General features: G+C 45.4%; 1 protein-coding gene across 11 annotated transcripts in view; it reads right to left on the bottom strand.

Annotated features, from left to right (window-relative positions):
* The window catches only part of LOC125291559 (low-density lipoprotein receptor-related protein 1B-like), a 344,912-nt gene that overhangs the window by 93,078 nt on the left and 232,791 nt on the right, over positions 1-19,043 (bottom strand). For all 11 annotated transcript variants that reach the window (XR_007193020.1, XM_048238358.1, XM_048238347.1 and 8 more), the window contains 7 exons: positions 17,135-17,269; positions 16,728-16,857; positions 15,478-15,604; positions 14,896-15,047; positions 13,893-14,017; positions 12,223-12,594; positions 5,047-5,236 (listed from right to left, as the gene is read on the bottom strand). Coding sequence is in view for 10 of the 11 variants with exons in the window: in XM_048238358.1 (XP_048094315.1) it covers positions 5,047-5,236; positions 12,223-12,594; positions 13,893-14,017; positions 14,896-15,047; positions 15,478-15,604; positions 16,728-16,857; positions 17,135-17,269 (1,231 nt within the window). In the remaining variant the exon portion in view is untranslated. The remainder of the gene's footprint in view (positions 1-5,046; positions 5,237-12,222; positions 12,595-13,892; positions 14,018-14,895; positions 15,048-15,477; positions 15,605-16,727; positions 16,858-17,134; positions 17,270-19,043) is intronic.

The following is a 19,043-nucleotide window of genomic DNA, read 5'->3' as shown; positions in this document are numbered from 1 at the left end:
AAGACATGTCAAGAGGATGAATTCAATAACCATTTCCTGGTTTGCTTTGAAGGTTTTAACACTGTTTTGCAAACAGTGGACTCATTTACAGTAGATCAACGCATCACATTGTGTTGTTGTTGACGATAAAGAGATGGTCCTTGCCACATAACACTCCAGTGGGATAGTTCAGTACCCAAGCCTCGGTCACATAACAGGAAGTGACATCCAACGTCAGCTGGATGAGATTTTGGGGTGGCGATGGCTTGCTGAAGTCCCTAACTGAACGCAGTGCTGACATAACATTGTGACATCATGGGGCAGTTAGGCTGATATGTCATGACAAGTCATGCTGCATGCAAAATGACCCGCTGCTGTCATGTCCGGTTTGCCTGACTGGGCCGAGTAACAATTATGGAGGCAGTCCCAGCAGCGGAGGATGAGACTGTTAACCGATGGCACAAGCTAAGCTCCGTGTTTTACATCTCCGAAGAGATTTGCAAATCATGACACCTTCAGCAACACTGGGCCTGAATTTCTGCCCGAGACGTCACCGCGTGACAGAAATAGGTCCCTCCTCAGAGGCCCCCTCTGTTCACAAGGGTCTGCCATGTACAATAGCCAGGGCACATGCACAGCAACACAATTGGTAGAAAACAAAATTAGGGCAATAGCTAGCTAACCAAGTCAGTGATGCTTTTCTTCACCAAGTGGTCACCTATCCCATGGTTCGAATTACGGGGGGTATTGGGGGGGTCCGTACCCCCTAAATGAGACTTGGACCCTCCCAAAAGGGATGACAATAATAGTTTGGGGGGTACTGAAAAAAAATAATAAAATCTAATGTTATCCAATATTGCATGTAATTAAATGCAGTATTACCATCACATACCAACAATTCAGGGTATTATCTAATGAAATACGATTTTCAAACCCTCATCCCCATCGGGCTGTACCATTTCTCTGGTACGTTCAGACTGTGTTATTTGCTATGATATAATACTGACGAATTAAAACAAATGTACAGTGTAGGCTGCAAACGCCTGATATGGGTTAACAAGCGGTGGTCAACTGACCATACATTTGTCTAATATTTCACTGCCATTGTAACATAGTGATAGCCAACCTTAGAAAAACATTGAGTAGCAAGATCATGGTTTAACCGGAGGTCTCCCTTCCACTCCGCGGCCACGACCATCGCTGCTGCTTAGCTTAAAAATCAGGCCTACAATCACACGCCATAGGAGGAGTTCCATATAGGAGGAGATATACTGACACGGGGAGATGTTTAATGAGGCGATTTATCATTTTGTGCAATTGCATTCTTAATATCTTAACAAGAGGGAATCTGCACTAATATTGAGGGATTTCGAATGTAGATGGTTCTCAACCTTTTTTAAGTAAGTATAAGTATAAGTATATATACTTTTTTGATCCCGTGAGGGAAATTTGGTCTCTGCATTTAACCCAATCGGTGAATTAGTGAAACACACTCAGCACACAGTGAACACACAGTGAGGTGAAACACACACTAATCCTAGCGCAGTGAGCTGCCTGCTTCAACGGCGGCGCTCGGGGAGCAGTGAGGGGTTAGGTGCCTTGCTCAAGGGCACTTCAGCTGCGGCCCACTGGTCGGGGCTCGAACCAGCAACCCTCCGGTTACAAGTCCAGAGTGCTAACCAGTAGGCCACGGCTGCCCCCAAGTAAATGCCCATAATTGCAACTTTACCTGCAGTTTGTTTGAAACGCTACGTGAACATATAATAATCAATTGGGCCTGAAATGTCTTTTCTCATTGTCATTAAGAGATCAGCCTTTCTTAAAAGCATATTGCTGCACAAACGTTTTGTGATATAACACCAGGCGAACAATGCACTAGGCTACATTATATGAAAATGCCTAGGCTAAACAACGTGAAGATATTTTTTCCCAACCGTGAACAAGTCATTTTTAATTTGCTTGATGTTTGGTAGGCTTAGGCTATCCAAGAAAAACAAATCAAATGAACCAAAGGCAGGCCTTGTATTAGGCTAGGTGAACTTGGCTATTGACTTTCTGTGGCCCATCTGTAAACAATTCTGGTTCTTAAATTTAAGTAGTATGTTTGCCATTTGTGTGCTATTGGTCTATGCATTTCCAGGTTTGCATTGCACTGCTATACCAAAAAATATTTTTGGACTGTTGCGCACAATTTTACGCACGGGGCGCACCTTCAAACAGTGTTTACCCAAATTCAACCCTTCCCATAACGTGTAAGGTATATTGTGCTTGATAGTATGATTACAGTAGTTTCTTTTAACTTGTCAGCCAGCCAGCCAAGGTCATATGACCTATATTTCGAAGGAAAATTGACTGTGAACCACAAGTGTGAAATCATGTGTGTAAGCCTACTGTATATAAAAATGGAGAGTGACGTCTCCAGTCGAAACAGCTGTACCCCCCGAAGCTCACGGTATAATTCGAACACTGACCTTTCCCAATTACTTATCGTATCGACAGGGCATGCTGGACTCTTCCAACGCCTGCAGTGTCATAACCCATTAGGAAAGCAACACAAAAGCTGACTATTTCACAATGGCAAATAAATGAAAGTGAAAAGAAGCTAAAATAAATAATTAGGTACATTTTTTGGCATGTTTATGCATTCACTGTAATTGAAAGCAGCACTTTCTTTTAAAGTCTTTAATGGTCTGACAGAAAAATAAGTAAAATGCTGTGACACCAAGCCCAATTAATCATTGCAGGTTAAGTTCTAATTAACAGCCAACTACAGTACATTTGACAACATGCCAAATTACCAACTAAGGATATTTTCTGCGAGGTTGCGAGTTTAATTTATTCACTGAACTCAGGGTCACTGCCATCCCCGCATAGTAATTGTTTCTCTCCCTCCCCTCCTTTGCTTCACAGTCATTTTGGCGTGTTTGTTGATTTAAAGTTTGTAAATTCAACGCGCTTTCATGTTACACGGCCATTTTATCTACTGTGTGGCCCCTACTGTGAGAACACTCTGCTGCCTGCTGCTTTGAAGTCTACGACCTCTTCGCCAGCGGAGGTCAAACCAATTAGAAACTCTTCCAAACTCTCCAGCGCAGCTGGGGAATAAAGCACGTTTTGCAGAAAATAAATTCACCCTCGGTATCTGACACACACACACACACACACATACACAAACACACACGCAAAACACACACCCAATGCGCCATGCTCCTGACACATAGATGTATTTGTGGAGTGAAGGTTGAGGTGAAGTTGAAAGGGAATACTTTATCCTGTTACAGACTGCACTTTGCACCTCACCTACTTCACATCGACATTCTAAACTGTTTCACAACAGGGATCACGTCAGGATCGACCCACATCTCTACAGTATCAGAACAACACGGCTCCGCCACAGCACTCCACTTTACAAATGCTGTTTAGTGTATGACGTCTGTGTGTGTGTGTGTGTGTGTTAGTTAAAATGGTCATGTCATGAATAACAAATGCAGACTAAGAGTGCTGTTAAATGGGTGCATATGAAACAGGTGAAAGCCCTGGGGGAGTGTAGGCCTTCTCTCTCGCTCTCAGCTCTGTTACCCCAGCCATTTAGTCCTCTAATGGTTCAAGCGATCGCTTCTCTTGCCCACACAAACATTTCCATGTTAGCGGAAAAAACAGATGGATTATAGTTTGAACTAACATCTGTTTAAAAAAAGATCTTTCCTATTTCATTTTTTTTTTTTTTTTGCAGCACAACTGGTGGAGGTAGTTGCTAGGTAATAGAAAAATAAAAGTAAAATGTTGTAACACCAACACCAACTGTGACACCAACTGTATATGTTGATTATATATGTATACCGGTACATATATAATGAGCATATACAGTATGTCCATACTGCCCATAAGTTCATGCAGTGACCATTTGGATAGAAGTGGCACAAATGTGACCTGATCTGGCAAAATGAGTCACAGTGGCCCAAAATTCAAAATTGAGATTTTGGTATCAATTAACAGAGGATACAGTAAGCTTTAAAACAATATCAAAGTCATATCAAACAAGTCATATAAAAGTCATCTCGTGAATCTACGTGCTATGGCCTATGGTCTATGGCCTATGGTCTATGGCCTCCCACCATCTTTATCCAATTGAAAATCACGTTTGAAGTTACAGGTTACAGGCAGGTACAGGTAAGATTTGCCCACTTGAATACATTTTTGTAACTTTAGGTTCTTGTCTTGACTATGAAACTTAGGGAATTTAATTTGGAATATCTTCTTTCATATAACACCAAAAAAGACAAATCAATATTTTCAGTGGTTTTTGAAGTAATCAGGCTGTATCTCAGAATTAGTATATGCGACTTGTGACTCATTTTGTTAGATCAGGTCATATATGATTCCTTGCTGATAGACTGTCCCTATGACAACAGCAGTAGCTCAGGAGAGAGAGGTAACATCAGTGGAACACTCAGGCTCTATATCAAAACGTCACTGAGGAAGACTAATCTGAACACCAAGTTACTCTACAGCCACCTCGGCAATAGGTAGATGTGTAGCACAGGTAAGATACCAAATGAAGTCCTTTAAACGCACCCATACGTGCAAAACTGCTATGTAAAATGGAGTGCATTTTAAATGCCTATGCAGATCTCTTTATGTCATTCTCACCACAGTGTTGCCACAGACAGACAAATTATGACTTACTGTATCACTTGGCAATGCTGACTACACCGAGGCTGTTGACAGAGAGTGGAACACTGCCTCTTCATCAACAAGTGCTGACCCTGTGGAAAAGCTTGCTGAGAGCACTGCTATCACAGTTTAATTGGCCTGCTAACTTAAGTGGTAATAGCGTGTATATTTTCACTCAGCGTCCCGTGAGTAAAATGGCGGCCTCTAAGTATTATATCAGCACAGCCCAGAACTAATAGAGCTTAATGATGAAATGGCTCCATTAAAGTTATGGTGCAGAAAGTGGATCAGACCGGGCCTCTGATGTCCACTCTGTGGTTAATAGTCATTATGCAGTGCACTATGGGGTGACTGAGTGGACAGTACAAATGCAGGGCAGGTGGACGGCCTTACTTCTGACACTCGTCCAGCGCGAGCATGTGCGGATGGTCGTCCTCGGACATGGTGACGACGGCCTCTCGGTTGAAGGCCCCGTTGCGGCTCTGGTCGACGCCGTGCCTGCTGATGCTGGAGGTGGTGGAGCTGGTCCAGTAGAGGGTGTCCCAGGCGCGGTGGTAGGCCAGGCCCTCCACTGACCCCACGTCTGAGAGAAAGAGAGAGAGAGAGAGGCTTAATCTCTAAAAAAAACCCCAGTGTTATAGCCTCACACTCAAGACACATAGGCCGTGCAACATACAGACCATAATTCAGCACACTACGTCATATCTTAAAAATGTACAAATGTACTTGCCTATCCCCACCCTCATATAGCACCCCCACCCCCATACTGTAAAATAAGCCACCCACACCAGATAGAGAGAGAGAGAGATGGAGGAAGAGGGAGTGAGAGAGAAAGAGAGACAAGAAGAAATGGCAGCCAACGGAATTTTTGAATAGGAATAGGAACCCGGCCGGGCTCAAGAGAAGGCTCCGGCAGGACCTCAGTTAGTCAATGCAAGGGAACACAAATCGGCCTATATTTGCACGAACAATAACGGACAACAGCTCTTCAACTTTGGCCCGTTAAAATGTTTATGAACAGTCTAGCGACGCATTTCATCAAGGCCTATTTGGACATGTCAGTCATTTGCATTTGTGCATTGACAATACAGTATCACATGAACTAAAGATGACTAAAATCTTATGTAGAAGAAGAAACATTCACAAAAAATCCATCCGTCCAAAAATGACCTTTGTTTTTGATAGCTGTTGAAAACGGCATGGAACTGACAGAGATGTTTTTGTTTATAAATAAATAAATAAAAATATAACATTATGCTGATACCTTTTGCTTTTCCCAAATACAATGTCGCCTACAGGTGTAAGTGACCTTTCATCAGTCCAGTTGCAATGGATGAACTGTGATGAACTGCCCTAGTTGTGATTGTTTAGAGATTTTAAAGGTTTTACAATGCTACAACTTCTATGGCTATTCTACAATCTATTCACCTTTTCAGCGCCAGTAGGCTACTTTCTGTGCAGCCGCACACATACACACAGGCATGCCAAACAAGCATACACAAAAGTTTCAAGAGTGGGGGGTGGAGTAAAAGATGGAGACAAATTGATTAGTTAGATTAGATTTATTTTCGCAGAACGGATGTACAGGACTGAGCGGCGGTCATATTTTGTACCGCTATGCGGTATATCTAGTTTTACAAAATTTTGCAAAGTGGTATAGGGGGCAAAACCTATGATTTAATCAAATCTATTTATATGGACAATAAAAATGCTGTAAAAATTGATAACAGCAGAACAGAATTCTTCACTCAGGGGCGTGGGGTGAGACAGGGCTGTAGCTTGAGTCCACCTCTGTTCAATATCTACATCAATGAGTTAGCGGTGGTATTGGAACAATCTACAGCACCTGGACTCACCCTAAACAATACAGAAGTTAAATTTCTGCTTTTTGCAGATGACCTGGTGCTGCTCTCACCCTCAGAACAAGGACTACAGCAGCACCTAGATCTGCTAGAGCAATTCTGTCAGAATCGGGCCCTGACAGTCAATTTGGACAAAACAAAGACTGTAATATTCCAAAAGAAAGCAAGAAGGCAGGCAGATACCTTTTCACTCTAGGAAACACCGCTCTAGAGCATTCTTTATCTTATGATTATCTAGGCCTGAAACTCAGTGCCTCAGGAAGCTTTGACCTTGCAGTGAATGTGCTAAAAGATAAAGCTCGTAGAGCTCTCTATGGCATCAAAAGAAATTTCCTTAAAATACAAATCCCAATTAAAATCTGGTGCAAAATATTCGACAGTGTAATAATGTCAATTGCATTATATGGATGCGAGGTATGGGGTCCACTCAGCAGTCCAAAGTCCAAAGAAAAACACCCACAAATGCATGCAGGGCAGAATTAGGCAGATTCCCATTGGCATTAAATATACAAAAAAGATCTTTACAATTCTGGATCCACCTAAATTCTAGTGATGAGAACACCATATAATTTCAAGCATACAAAACCCAAGAGGTCAGCCCTAAAACCCTAAATCCAAATTTCTCAAATCATGAAAAAACATAAGAAAACATATCTGGAACATTGGAGCAATCAAACCAAATCACAATCTAAATTAGAATGCTTCCTCAACCTAAAAAGAGATTACGAATTAGCAGAGTATCTTTACACTGTCAAAGATACAAAGCAGAGGCAAATCCTAACCAAATACAGGCTCAGTGACCACAGGCTGTCAATTGAGACAGGCAGATACAAGAAATCATGGCTGCCAAGAGACCAACGCATCTGTGGTCACTGCATGACTGCATGGTGACATAGAGAAAGAGGAAGCGAGAGGGAGAGAGAGATAGAGAGAGTGAGAGAGAGAGAGAGAGAGAGAGAGGTAGATGAAGGAAGAGGGAGTGTGAGAGAAAGAGAGACAGACATAGAGAGAGAGATGAAGCGAAAGGGAGAGAGAGATATGGAGGTGGAGAGAGAGAGAGAGAGTAAGAGAGACACCACTGACACCACTGAGACATACGGCACAGCTATCTGCAGGTGTTAATCAAACTGGACGTGTGACCTTTGCGAAAGCCAGTTGCTGAAAGTCAGTTACCCGTTCTCTGTTAAGGGTGGAAAAAAGGTTAATGAAATGGCAAATAATGTGCATAATCTTGTTTTTTTGGGGCTCTGCTCTTTAGACCTACTCCAGATTTGTGTGTGGAAGTGCGAGACCTCACCCTCACACATGCTTGTGCCTCTTTTGCTGCCCTCATCTCTATACCATGCCGTGTTATCAGTGGACCGAGCCTACTGCCCTCCCAGCACCCCCCATGCACACACACACACACACACACACACACACACACACACACACACACACACACACACAGACACAGACACAGACACAGACACAGACACACACACACACACACACACACACACACACACACACACACACACACACACACACACACACACATACTACACACACACACACACACACACACACATACACACTGTAGGTGGTGATGGCATTTTTGCTCAGGCAGTGTCTGAGGCAGCCTGCTGTGACAGGTGGCGCTAAATGGCACTCAGGAGCACGTCGGTGTAAAGTACGGTCGACATCAGCCAATCTGCCATCAAACGGTCTGTGAGTGCACCTTTAAGTGCGAGGGAAACTGTCTAAAGCGACCAATCACTAATTAACTGAACGCAATGTAAAAGGTGGTCTGACAGCTTTCTTTTTTTTCTCCATCTATTCTTTTTTTTCTTGGGAAAACGGTTGGCGAGCGGAAGGAGTAATTAATGAAGGAGTCAAGCTTAATTAGGGAAATAGGGATGATTAACATCTTCACCCTCTATCAGTGACAGGATGCAGAGGCTGACTGTGGTGGCGGTGGAGGGAGAGAAAGTGAAGGAGAAGTGCAGTGTGTGTGTGTGTCTGTGTGTGTGTGTGTGTGTGTGTGTGTGTGTCTGTGTGTGTGTGTGTGTGTGTGTGTGTCTGTGTGTGTGTGTGTGTGTCTGTGTGTGTGTGTGTGTGTGTGTGTGTGTGTGTGTGTGTGTGTGTGTGTGTGTGTCTGTGTGTGTGTGTGTGTGTGTCTGTGTGTGTGTGTGTGTGTGTGTGTGTGTGTGTGTGTGTGTGTGTCTGTGTGTCTGTGTGTGTCTGTGTGTGTGTGTGTGTGTGTGTGAAGAGTGATAGAGGAGGAGAAGAAGTAGGAGGAGTTGAAGAGAAGGCATGCGGGGAGTGAGAGGTATGCATGAATGTATGTGTGTGTGTGTGTGTGTGGGGGGGTTATAGGGCAAAAGAAAGTCAGGTGGGGAAGTAAAGAGTACAGGAAGGGGGATAAAGAGAGAGATCATACAGTAAGATAGAGAGAGAGAAGATGAGAGTGTGTGTGTGTGTGTGTGTGTGTGTGTGTGTGTGTGTGTGTGTGTGTGTGTGTGTGTGTGTGTGTGTGTAAAGAGAGAAAGAGAGAGACAAGGATAGCTGGACAATGTAAAAGTTTAATGTAGAATATCAGACAGTGGCAAAGACAGACAAATCTGGATGTCAGCAAAGCACCGAATATCGACAAATTCCTGGACAGAGAAGGACTGAGAATGAGGAGAATGAGATGTGTGTGTGTGAGAGAGAGAGAGAGAGAAGAGAGAGGAAGAGAGAGAGAGAGAGAGAGACCAGAAATAATAGATTGTCTGGTGTGTGAAGGTGAAGCATTGGCCGTGGGCTTTCATCCCTGGCTGGGAAGTAAAGGTGCGGTGCGGTGTGGTGCAGTGCGGAATGGTGCGGTGCGTGGTGTTGCGGTGCGGTGCGGAATGGTGCGGTGCGTGGTGTTGCGGTGCGGTGCGGAATGGTGCGGTGCGTGGTGTTGCGGTGTGTGGTGTAGCGGTGCGGTGCGGAATGGTGCAGTGCGTGGTGTTGCGGTGTGGTGCGGAATGGTGCGGTGTGTGGTGTTGCGGTGCGATGCGGTGCGGAATGGTGCGGTGTGTGGTGTTGCGGTAAATCTGTGAATTAGTGAAATACACTCAGCACACAGTGTAAACACACTAACCCGGAGCAGTGAGCTGCCTGCAACAGCGGGGCTCGGGGAGCAGTGAGGGGTTAGGTGCTCAAGGGCACTTCAGCCGTGGATGTGAGCATGGGAGAGCAGTGCTCAACCACTTCCCCCGCCCACATTTTTCCTATTGGGTCGGGGATCGAATCGGTAACCCTTCGGTTACAAGCCCGAAGCCCTAACCAGTAGGCCACGGCTGCCCCTGTGTAGCGGTGTGGTGGTGTAGCGGTGTGGTGTGGTGGTGTAGCGGTGTGGTGTGGTGGTGTAGCGGTGTGGTGTGTGGTGTAGCGGTGTGGTGCGGGGTGGAGGACCTCTCAAAGAGAGGCTCCATTAGCTGGCCTCAGTCCAGTCCCTCTCCAGTCAATCTGCCTAGGAGCTCTCAGCTCATACCACTGTCTCCCACTCAGATGATGCAGCTAGGAGCTCTCAGCTCATATCACTGTCTCCCACTCAGATGATGCAGCTAGGAGCTCTCAGCTCATACCACTGTCTCCCACTCAGATGATGCAGCTAGGAGCTCTCAGCTCATACCACTGTCTCCCACTCAGATGATGCAGCTAGGAGCTCTCAGCTCATACCACTGTCTCCCACTCAGATGATGCAGCCAGGATCCTCTCATGTCACCACCAGAGGGGAGAAGCCATTAGTCTGTCACTCAGACCTGAGCACACTCACACACATGCTCACACACACACACACACACACACATGCTCTCTCTCACACACACACACACACACACACACACACACACACACACACGCTCTCTCTCACACACACACACATGCTCACACACAAACAGATACACACATGCTCACACACAAACACACACCCACCTGCTCACAGACACACACACACACACACACACACACACACACACACACACACACACACACACACACACACACACACACACACACACAGGGATGCAATAAAACATCTTGGCTGGCATGTGAATGAAATTCCAGGGATATTACATCAGTCTGCCTGCCAGCTGAATGAGTGCCTGTATTGCACAATATCCCACCAGGTGCTTTTGTCCATTAGCGCCAACCACGTGTACCACTGTTCCACGGGGGTGGAGAAACAAGGCCAATATCAGGCACAGAAAAGCCACACAGAAAGGCTCCGCAGAGACCCGGTGCTTTCAGCATTCAGCTGAGGCAGTCTGGGAGAGGCTTAGCCAAAGAGCTGCCTGCTAGCACCTGTGTGCCTGAGAAAGAGAAATAAAGATGGAAAGATGCAAGACAGATCGGTAGACAGAGAGAGAGAGAGAGAGAGAGAGAGAGAGAGAGAGAGAGAGAGAGATTTGACTCCAGGAACCCTTTACAGAGCTGAGGGGAACTCTAACCATGTAGAACATAAGGTTTTCTGGCCCATCTAACACAGCTAATCCATATTAAAGGCCAAAGCCACTGTATTGGCGACAGAAACAGGAACCCCAGTCCAAAGCCGAGGAACACAAAACAAGCTGCAACAGAAATCAATGTCTCGGGGGGCTCTGTCCGCCAGAACCCCAGATTGCATTTCTGATAAACATGCACTTAAGTCATATTTAGGCGACACCACTTTGCAGCAGCTCGAGTCGAGTCGATGCACTCCAATTAGCATAATATATCATTGGCTATTAATCAGAGCTCGTTAACCCCACCCCTCTTCCCTCTCCGCCTCAACACAACAATTTCAATACACTCTCCGTTCAGGCCTCGGCATCGATTGCCACCCCAGACGATTGCCGTAACAGTACGAATACCACTAGGACATCAATAAGCGCACAGGCCAACGACTCGCAACAACACTGACAGTCAGGATCTTAAAATGCAAGCCTGCCACTCGTCCCCACTTGCTGCTGCTGTTTCGTGAAACCCTCCACCCCCGGTGGAAATGAGTCAAGCAATTTTAATCCATCAATAACTGAGCCGCTGGACGAAAACGAGGGGTGGGGGGGGGGGAAAGATACAATACCTTAAACATCCTTTTTGACAGTTAAATTGGTCCCATTTAGGCAAAGAAAAATAGAGGCAGCCATTATAGTGTTCTTACTAGATGTAGCATGTGGCGCGGACCCGCCAATACATCAAGTGCTGTGGCACTTAAGGCCGGCTACAAATGGCTTTTCAGAGACGGCGGCCGAAGAGACAGAAATGGATCGTGCTAGGGGTTGTTTAAGAGGGAATGTGGGTCACTATTCTCAATGGGCCAACATGAGGGAGAGACTCTGAGTTGACTTGAGTAGTCATCCATTTAGTCACTGTGTTTACACGTAGATTAAGACACTGAAGCATGCATACACAAACACATGGACACAGATAAGGGTGCACACACACAGACACACACACACTAGCACATATTGCAAACACAAACACACACATACACACACACACACACACACACACACACACACACACACACACACACACACACACACAGACACACATTAGCACATATGCTTGCAAACACAAACACACACAAACATACACACACAAACATACACACACACACACACACACACACACACACACACACACACACACACACACACACACACACATTAGCACATATGCTTGCAAACACAAACACACAAAACAAAACACTCACTTTCAACAATGATTCTCCTTCCTGTCCAGTCGTCGTTGACCATTTGGATGTTTCCGTAGTGGATGTCACTGAAGAAGATGCGGTTGCTGCCGGCGGTCTCCTGCCTATAGTCCAGTGCCAGGGCGATGACGTTCTTGAAGTAGGCCTGGTTCTCGAAGGGCTGCACGGGCGAGTTGAGGTCACTCTCGTCCGACAAGTGGATGCTCTTCAGGATGGTGCGCTCCGAGTAGAGCAGGTAGCCCTCGTATCGCTGGCAGGCGAAGCCGTCTTCCGCCAGGTAGCCGTGGGCACACGCACAGGTGCGTCGTCCACTGCCCAGGTGGAAACAGAGCTGCTGGCAGCCACCGTTGCTACGGGCGCACGGGTTAGTTCCTGCGCGACAAAAGAGGAAGGATCCAAAAACATCAAAGGGAGAACCAAGAGTAAATGACAGTTAACAGTACATTTCAAGCCTCTCCCTACCCCCACCCCTATCTGTTTCATATCAAAACAAATTATTTGCTTCTGATCACAGTGAAATAATAAGAGAGTAGGCAAGAATTGAAACAACTAGAGAAATCAGCAGGGAAATATTGGATAGAAAAAATAAATAAAAAAATATTGTAGAAAGGTCATCTAGGATCTGAGCAATCAGAGGCAGACATTTCAGAAAGCAAATTCTCCCAAGCAGCATTTTAAAATGAAATTGTTTTGTACAATCAGTTAACTATAATATATCAGTTTATCAATTGGCAGAGTTACTACTTTTGTATGAGGTGAATTTTTGTGTGCTTCGTGTTGAACTCCTGAGGCTATCGTTTGATCTTATAACAAAAACAAAACAAACTAAAAGTTTCACTATGCACTGATGAAAGAAAATTGCTGTTGCATTCAGGGAGGTTATATTTACCTGATAAAGAGGTGCATTGCAGCAAGAACACTTTTTATATATGCTTGCGGCTAAGTCCGTTCTGATCCCTTCTGTTCTTCTGCTAATCTCCCCCGACACCCCCACCAAAACAACCAACAAAAAAGCACTTCTTCTGAACCCCAAAAAAAAAAAAAAAACACTTGTACCGAATACGTCAGACCCCAGATACACCGACCGTGGCATCATTCCTCATCCAAACATGCACTGCATCTCCTGTGCCGAGCCCTACCTAAGTGGCTCCCCTTACAGCCTGGCCCAGAACTGGTGTGGCTAACTAGCATGTTGAAGCTCACGGCTCAAGGACAAAGATAAGTGCTTGAGTAAAACTATCTCCGCAACTGCGATTTCCCAACAAATGACCATAAACATGTCTGACAATAGTGAAAAGTGTGGCTATCGGAAGGGACGCGCTAATGAGTAGGGTGTCCGTGAGACACAAAGCCGGCATGACTGGGGCATTAATATTTATTATGTGGGAGAAAATGCCTGGTGTTTTTTTTATGTCTTTTCGCTATGCCATGTCAGTCATTTACAAAAGAGAGAAACAAAATCTACATAACAGCTTAGGTTAGCAAAGGGAATGTTCACTCAAGATGTTCAGATACACAATCATGCATATGCCAGCACGCACACACAGAAACATATAAATGTACACACACACACACACACACACACACACACACACACACACACACACACACACACACACAAGCACAGGAAGACAAGGAAATCAATAAGATCATTAAGTTAAAACCTCAACCTTTCTCCCGGCCTCGACTAAAGACTTTGACGTCCTTCAGGTTGACTCCCAGGCCACTCCTCATGGTGACCACGTCTGAGGCATCGCGCTTGGCTCCTCTGCGGATGGAGCCGTTGGCATGGGCTCTGGAGATGGGCAGGGTGTGTGTGGGTGGGTGGGGGGGTTGGGGGGGGGGGGGGGGTTGGGGGGGTGAGGGGGTGAGGGAGTGGAGGTGTGAGTGGGGGGTGAAGAGAGGAAGTCAAACGTCAAAAGGTGATCAATGGCACTTTTCTAATTAAAACGAAAACACACACACACACACACACACACAATCACACACTCACACACACACACAATCACACTCACACAATCACAAACTCGCACGCACACACACACACACACACACACACACACACACACACACACACACACACACACACACACACACACACGCTTAAGCTCCCTGGGGATTCATTTACATATGTAAGGCAGCTGCCGCCTCCCAAGTGCAAGGGAACAGGCTTTGACCTTGGCAGTGTCACCCAGGGACGGGATGTGAAATTAGCATAATAACAGAGGCGGGGAGCCTCAGGAGACAGATGCCAAGAGCCCCGTGGGTGCCAGGCCGCACTGAGGGGCACCAGGGCCGACCTTGCCCCCCCCTCCCTCTATGCCCCAACAACACTGAGCGCTCTAAGCCCCTTGGCATCACAGGGCGGGCTTTATGCAAGCCAGTATTCCTTTCAAAATCAATGACCAGGGGCAGAAGAGGAGGCAATTTGACCAAGGTTTAATCCATGTTTAGTCAATTCAGACCAAGACGGTCAAACAAGCTTTAAAGTCCTCCACTATTTTTTCCAAAGTATATATTTTTTTTCCCCATCTGAGAGCACCGGGGGTTTGTGGGACTCCAGCATCGCTCCAGCTGCTTCTCTCTGAGGCTTTGGAGCATCTGTTTTTTGCGGAATATCAAAATTCCCAACCACGTGTCTTGCTGTGATCATGAACAGACCGGGCGACTCACCTGTCGGACCAGTAGAGGTAGGCTCCGAAGACGGCCACGGAGAACAGGTCCACGTTAGCGGCGGACAGCACGACCTCGCGGCTCTCGCCGGTCTCAAGGTCGATGCGCTCGATCTTGTCTGTGCGGGCATCGCACCAGTATAATCGGTTTTCCTGGAAGGCAATTAGAGAGATGCACAACGTCAGAACAGAAAGGGAGGGGAAGGCGCCATCACACATGGGGGTCCATTTTATCAGTGAACGGATGGAGGAGAGGAGTCACTCCAGGGGTGAGGAGATCAGTGAGGATCAGAGAGAGAGAGAGAGAGAGAGAGAGAGAGAGAGAGAGAGAGAGAGAGTGTGTGAGAGCAGCAGGAACAGATAATGGTGGACACAGATTTGAAGGTAGATATAAACACAAAAACTGGATGTGGGAGTGAATGAATAGATGAATGAATGAATGGATGAATGAATGGATTGATGGATGGATGGATGGATGGATGGATGGATGGATGGATGGATGGATGGATGGATGGATGAATGGATGGATGGGCAATAGAGGAAAAATGAAACAAAGAAATTAACCAAGGAATGAAAGCTGTACCTCAAAGTCGATGGAGATCCCGTTGGGCCAACCTATGCCAGTTGTGACCATGGTGACTTGATCGGAACCATCCAGACGGGCCCTGCCGATGCACGGGTTCTTGCCCCACTCCGTCCAGAACAGGTACCTGAGAACCAAAAATGGGACATCTCACCTCAACCTACTAGACACACTATGAAGTCTGACTTTCTCAGGTGACGTGGTAGGTGAGCATTTTTATCTGTTTCCAGTCTACTTCCTGCACAACACTAACTCTCAGTCGGCAGCCCCACTCCACCCATCTCCACCTGAAGCCTCCACCCATTAACTTGACACCCAGCCATATCTCATCAGACCAATGAAAAGGGTGGCTGCACTGGTCCTCCACAAAACTTCCTCTCATCTCGCATTCTCTTCAGCAAAAAATGGCGGGCGGGTCGATTCGTTATTTTAGTCGCAGGGTACAGATAGTCTGGCCTGATACACTGTTATTGCGGGAGCTCTGCTATCAGATGGGCGGGATAATAAAAAAGGAAAATAAAGAAAGAAATAAACAAACAAATAAACAAACAGGAAGGCATGCATAAGCCAGTAGCATCTCGTCCTTTTCAGCTCAGGCTGTAAACAAGTGTGAGTGCGTCTAGCGTACGAGGGGAGGAAACAGAAACAGAGACAGATAAACAAAATGTCTCTTCCTCTCAACGTGGCTGGAGCTTGTGTGTGTAGAGGCTGAAGGACGTAGGGCTGGACAGGAACACATCTCAGTGTCATCATGACCGATAAACACCTTAAGGGCCTGCTTAGGCTCAGATTACTAAATGGGCCCTCATTTTGTTGATGGCAAGCGAGTAAATTCATGCAACAAGAAAAAATGAACTATAAGTAATTTAATAATTTCAAAATCAATTTGCTAATTTAATTCCATGGGCAAGATCGTAGGAGCGAATAAGGATGAGTCATGATGATGCTGCCACAGAGTGCATCATTTATTTAATGTGTTGGACATTTCACTCAGAGCCCGAATTTGTTTATTGGCCATGAATGACATTAGGGCCCAGATTTGGAATGAGAATGAGAGGATGTCATTGTGGTAGCTAACCTCAACTGGACTATTCCTGCAGTTTTACCCAACATGTTTTACCCAACCCTGCAATTCCATTCTATGTGTTCTACTTTTGCAAGCTTTGCCCTTGCAATAGCCTCTGGATTGCTGCCCTTTTACTGTATGTTGGTTTTTAGTGCATCTGTGCTCCCTATGCACTCATACCTACCCTCTCTGTGGGTGCACGGCGATAGCTCGGGGTTGGTCGAGACCCTCGGAGATCACCACCGAGCGGTACAGACCATTCAGGCGGGCAATCTCAATCAGATTGAGGCCATGGTCCGTCCAGTAGATGTTTCCTGGTAAGAAAAAAGAAAATAAGGGAGTAACCTCAATGCCATTCACAACACATAACCCATAAGAACACCGTTATAGAATAAGTCAGAATGACATAAATAATATTCTCATAATTCCACTAGGAAATGAAGCAGGATGCTACTATGTCTTCAAAAACAAATCAGACTTGGAAAACTTGAAAAAGGGGTGGGGAGAGAAGTGTTTTGGGATGATTTTTGGAAAGACTGTGCCACCCAAAACTCCAGTTGTGAAACACGGCACCTGCCAGACTTAACCCACCAGCGATCCAGTCGACGGCGATGCCCTCCACTCGGCTGATGCCCGTTGTGATGATGTCTTCTTTCCACGTCTGATCTCGCTTGGCCCGCGAGATGCGATTCATCCCCATGTCCGTCCAGTAGATCGTGTCATTGGCTGGGGGCACAAAGACATACTTCAGTCAACTAACAGCTACAGTAACACTGCTACATACTACTAGTTAACTGATTGTTAGCTAACAGTCAGTTAACAGGGAGATATCCGTACACACTGCATCTCAGGCTATGCTCCGTAAAGTACTTGTGAACCACAATGTCTATGGTTAATGGTGCTATATCAATAAACACAACCGTTTTATTTCAGTAGCAGGCAGGTTACTAACATAGGAATAGGTGTTGTGGATAGCAAAGCATTCATAAAGTGGTCATACTGAAAGTTGCCTTCTAGTGTAAGACTGGCTAAATTAGTCTGCTCGCCTGGCAGCTAATTTGGGCTACAAATGCATTACACAGCATGAGTAATGGGAGAGTGAGTTACAGAACAAAATGCTGAATGAAGCCCAAAGCTATGAAGGCATATCTGGCAAGTTGTTATTTTATGAAGACGTAAATGGTTGCGCTATAGGTTAAGTTTGCAAGAAGGAGACATAACGCGTGAGCATGCCACACTATCCAGGGATGCGCTCACACAGCTGTGGTAGCGGGGGCAGGAGGATTACTGTCAGCACATGGCTTTATATAAAATTCTTCAACAGAAGCCTTATTACATGTAAATAAAGGTCTGCCTCGAATACAGGCTTGCCCAAAATAAAGGCCTGTTGTTTGCACAGCCTACAGTAAGTAGGCTAAATAACAGATCCACCACAATGATGATTTTTTACGAGCAAGATGTTTTTGGTGCCCTACACGCACTGCATGTTCTTAAATAACAATGAAATATCATCAGTAATATTCGACCATTATTTTGTGTAAATGGGCTATGCATTGGGTTAGACACCAGGGGCCATATTCACAAAGCCTTTTATCTTACCACTAGGAGTACTCCTAAATAGCAATAAAAGATTTTAGCTAGGAGTTTCTCTTATTAAGTTATTCACAAAGCCTTTCAGACCTACTCTTAGTAAGGAAAAATGACAACTCCTAAACTAAGAGTGAGTCTTTGTTGCTATGGATGATTGCAATTGTAACATTATTAAATGAATCTGTTACTATGCCTATGCCTACGTTTGCAAAGAGGAGAACATTTTAATTTGATTCACAATAACGTTACATTTAATTTACATGTTGACAATGAGTAGCCCAGTTTTGGTTGTTGTTGGTGGCGTTATTGCATGTTAGTTATGCCTACAATGCAAAATTGCTTCCTCACGATTGGAAGCTCCTGTAGCCGCATAGGATTTCAAAACATGGCGAAATGCCACAAAAAGCAGTTTGTGAATAGGTCTGTGAGTTAGGACTTCTCTCGACTTCTTTTAAGCTGTCACAGAGGTGGAAAGGTGTGATTTGTTGGGGGCAGGGCCGGATTAACAATTCATACTAGACCCCTGGGCACAAATGTCTGATGGCCCCCCCTGCCCCCCAGCCAATGTGAATCGGGCGGTCAGTTAATAGGCCTATATCTAAGGCACGAGCGCAAGTAGCCCGTTTGTTTACAACTAACATTACATTTAATTAAACTGCTTATAGGCTATGCCAAAATAGTTTTCAACATTTTGAATATTAGTGTCGGGTGAATTAGGAAATGTTCTCAAAGTAGCCTTATGGCTGAAAGCTGCTTGGGATCCCCCCCTGTCAAGCAATATAACCATACAAACGCGCGGCCTGCACTCATTGTTTCAAAAGGAGTAATTTCGGCTTTGTCGGAACTGGCCATTGTAGGCTACGTAAAAATAAACTTCCAAAACAAACAAAAAATATTTATCTTCTTTCAG

This window comes from Alosa alosa, chromosome 3 (genome assembly GCF_017589495.1).
Source record: "Alosa alosa isolate M-15738 ecotype Scorff River chromosome 3, AALO_Geno_1.1, whole genome shotgun sequence".
Lineage (NCBI taxonomy): Eukaryota > Metazoa > Chordata > Actinopteri > Clupeiformes > Clupeidae > Alosa > Alosa alosa.
Note: the sequence above shows the minus strand (reverse complement) of the source record. Positions and strands in the feature narration are given on the sequence as shown.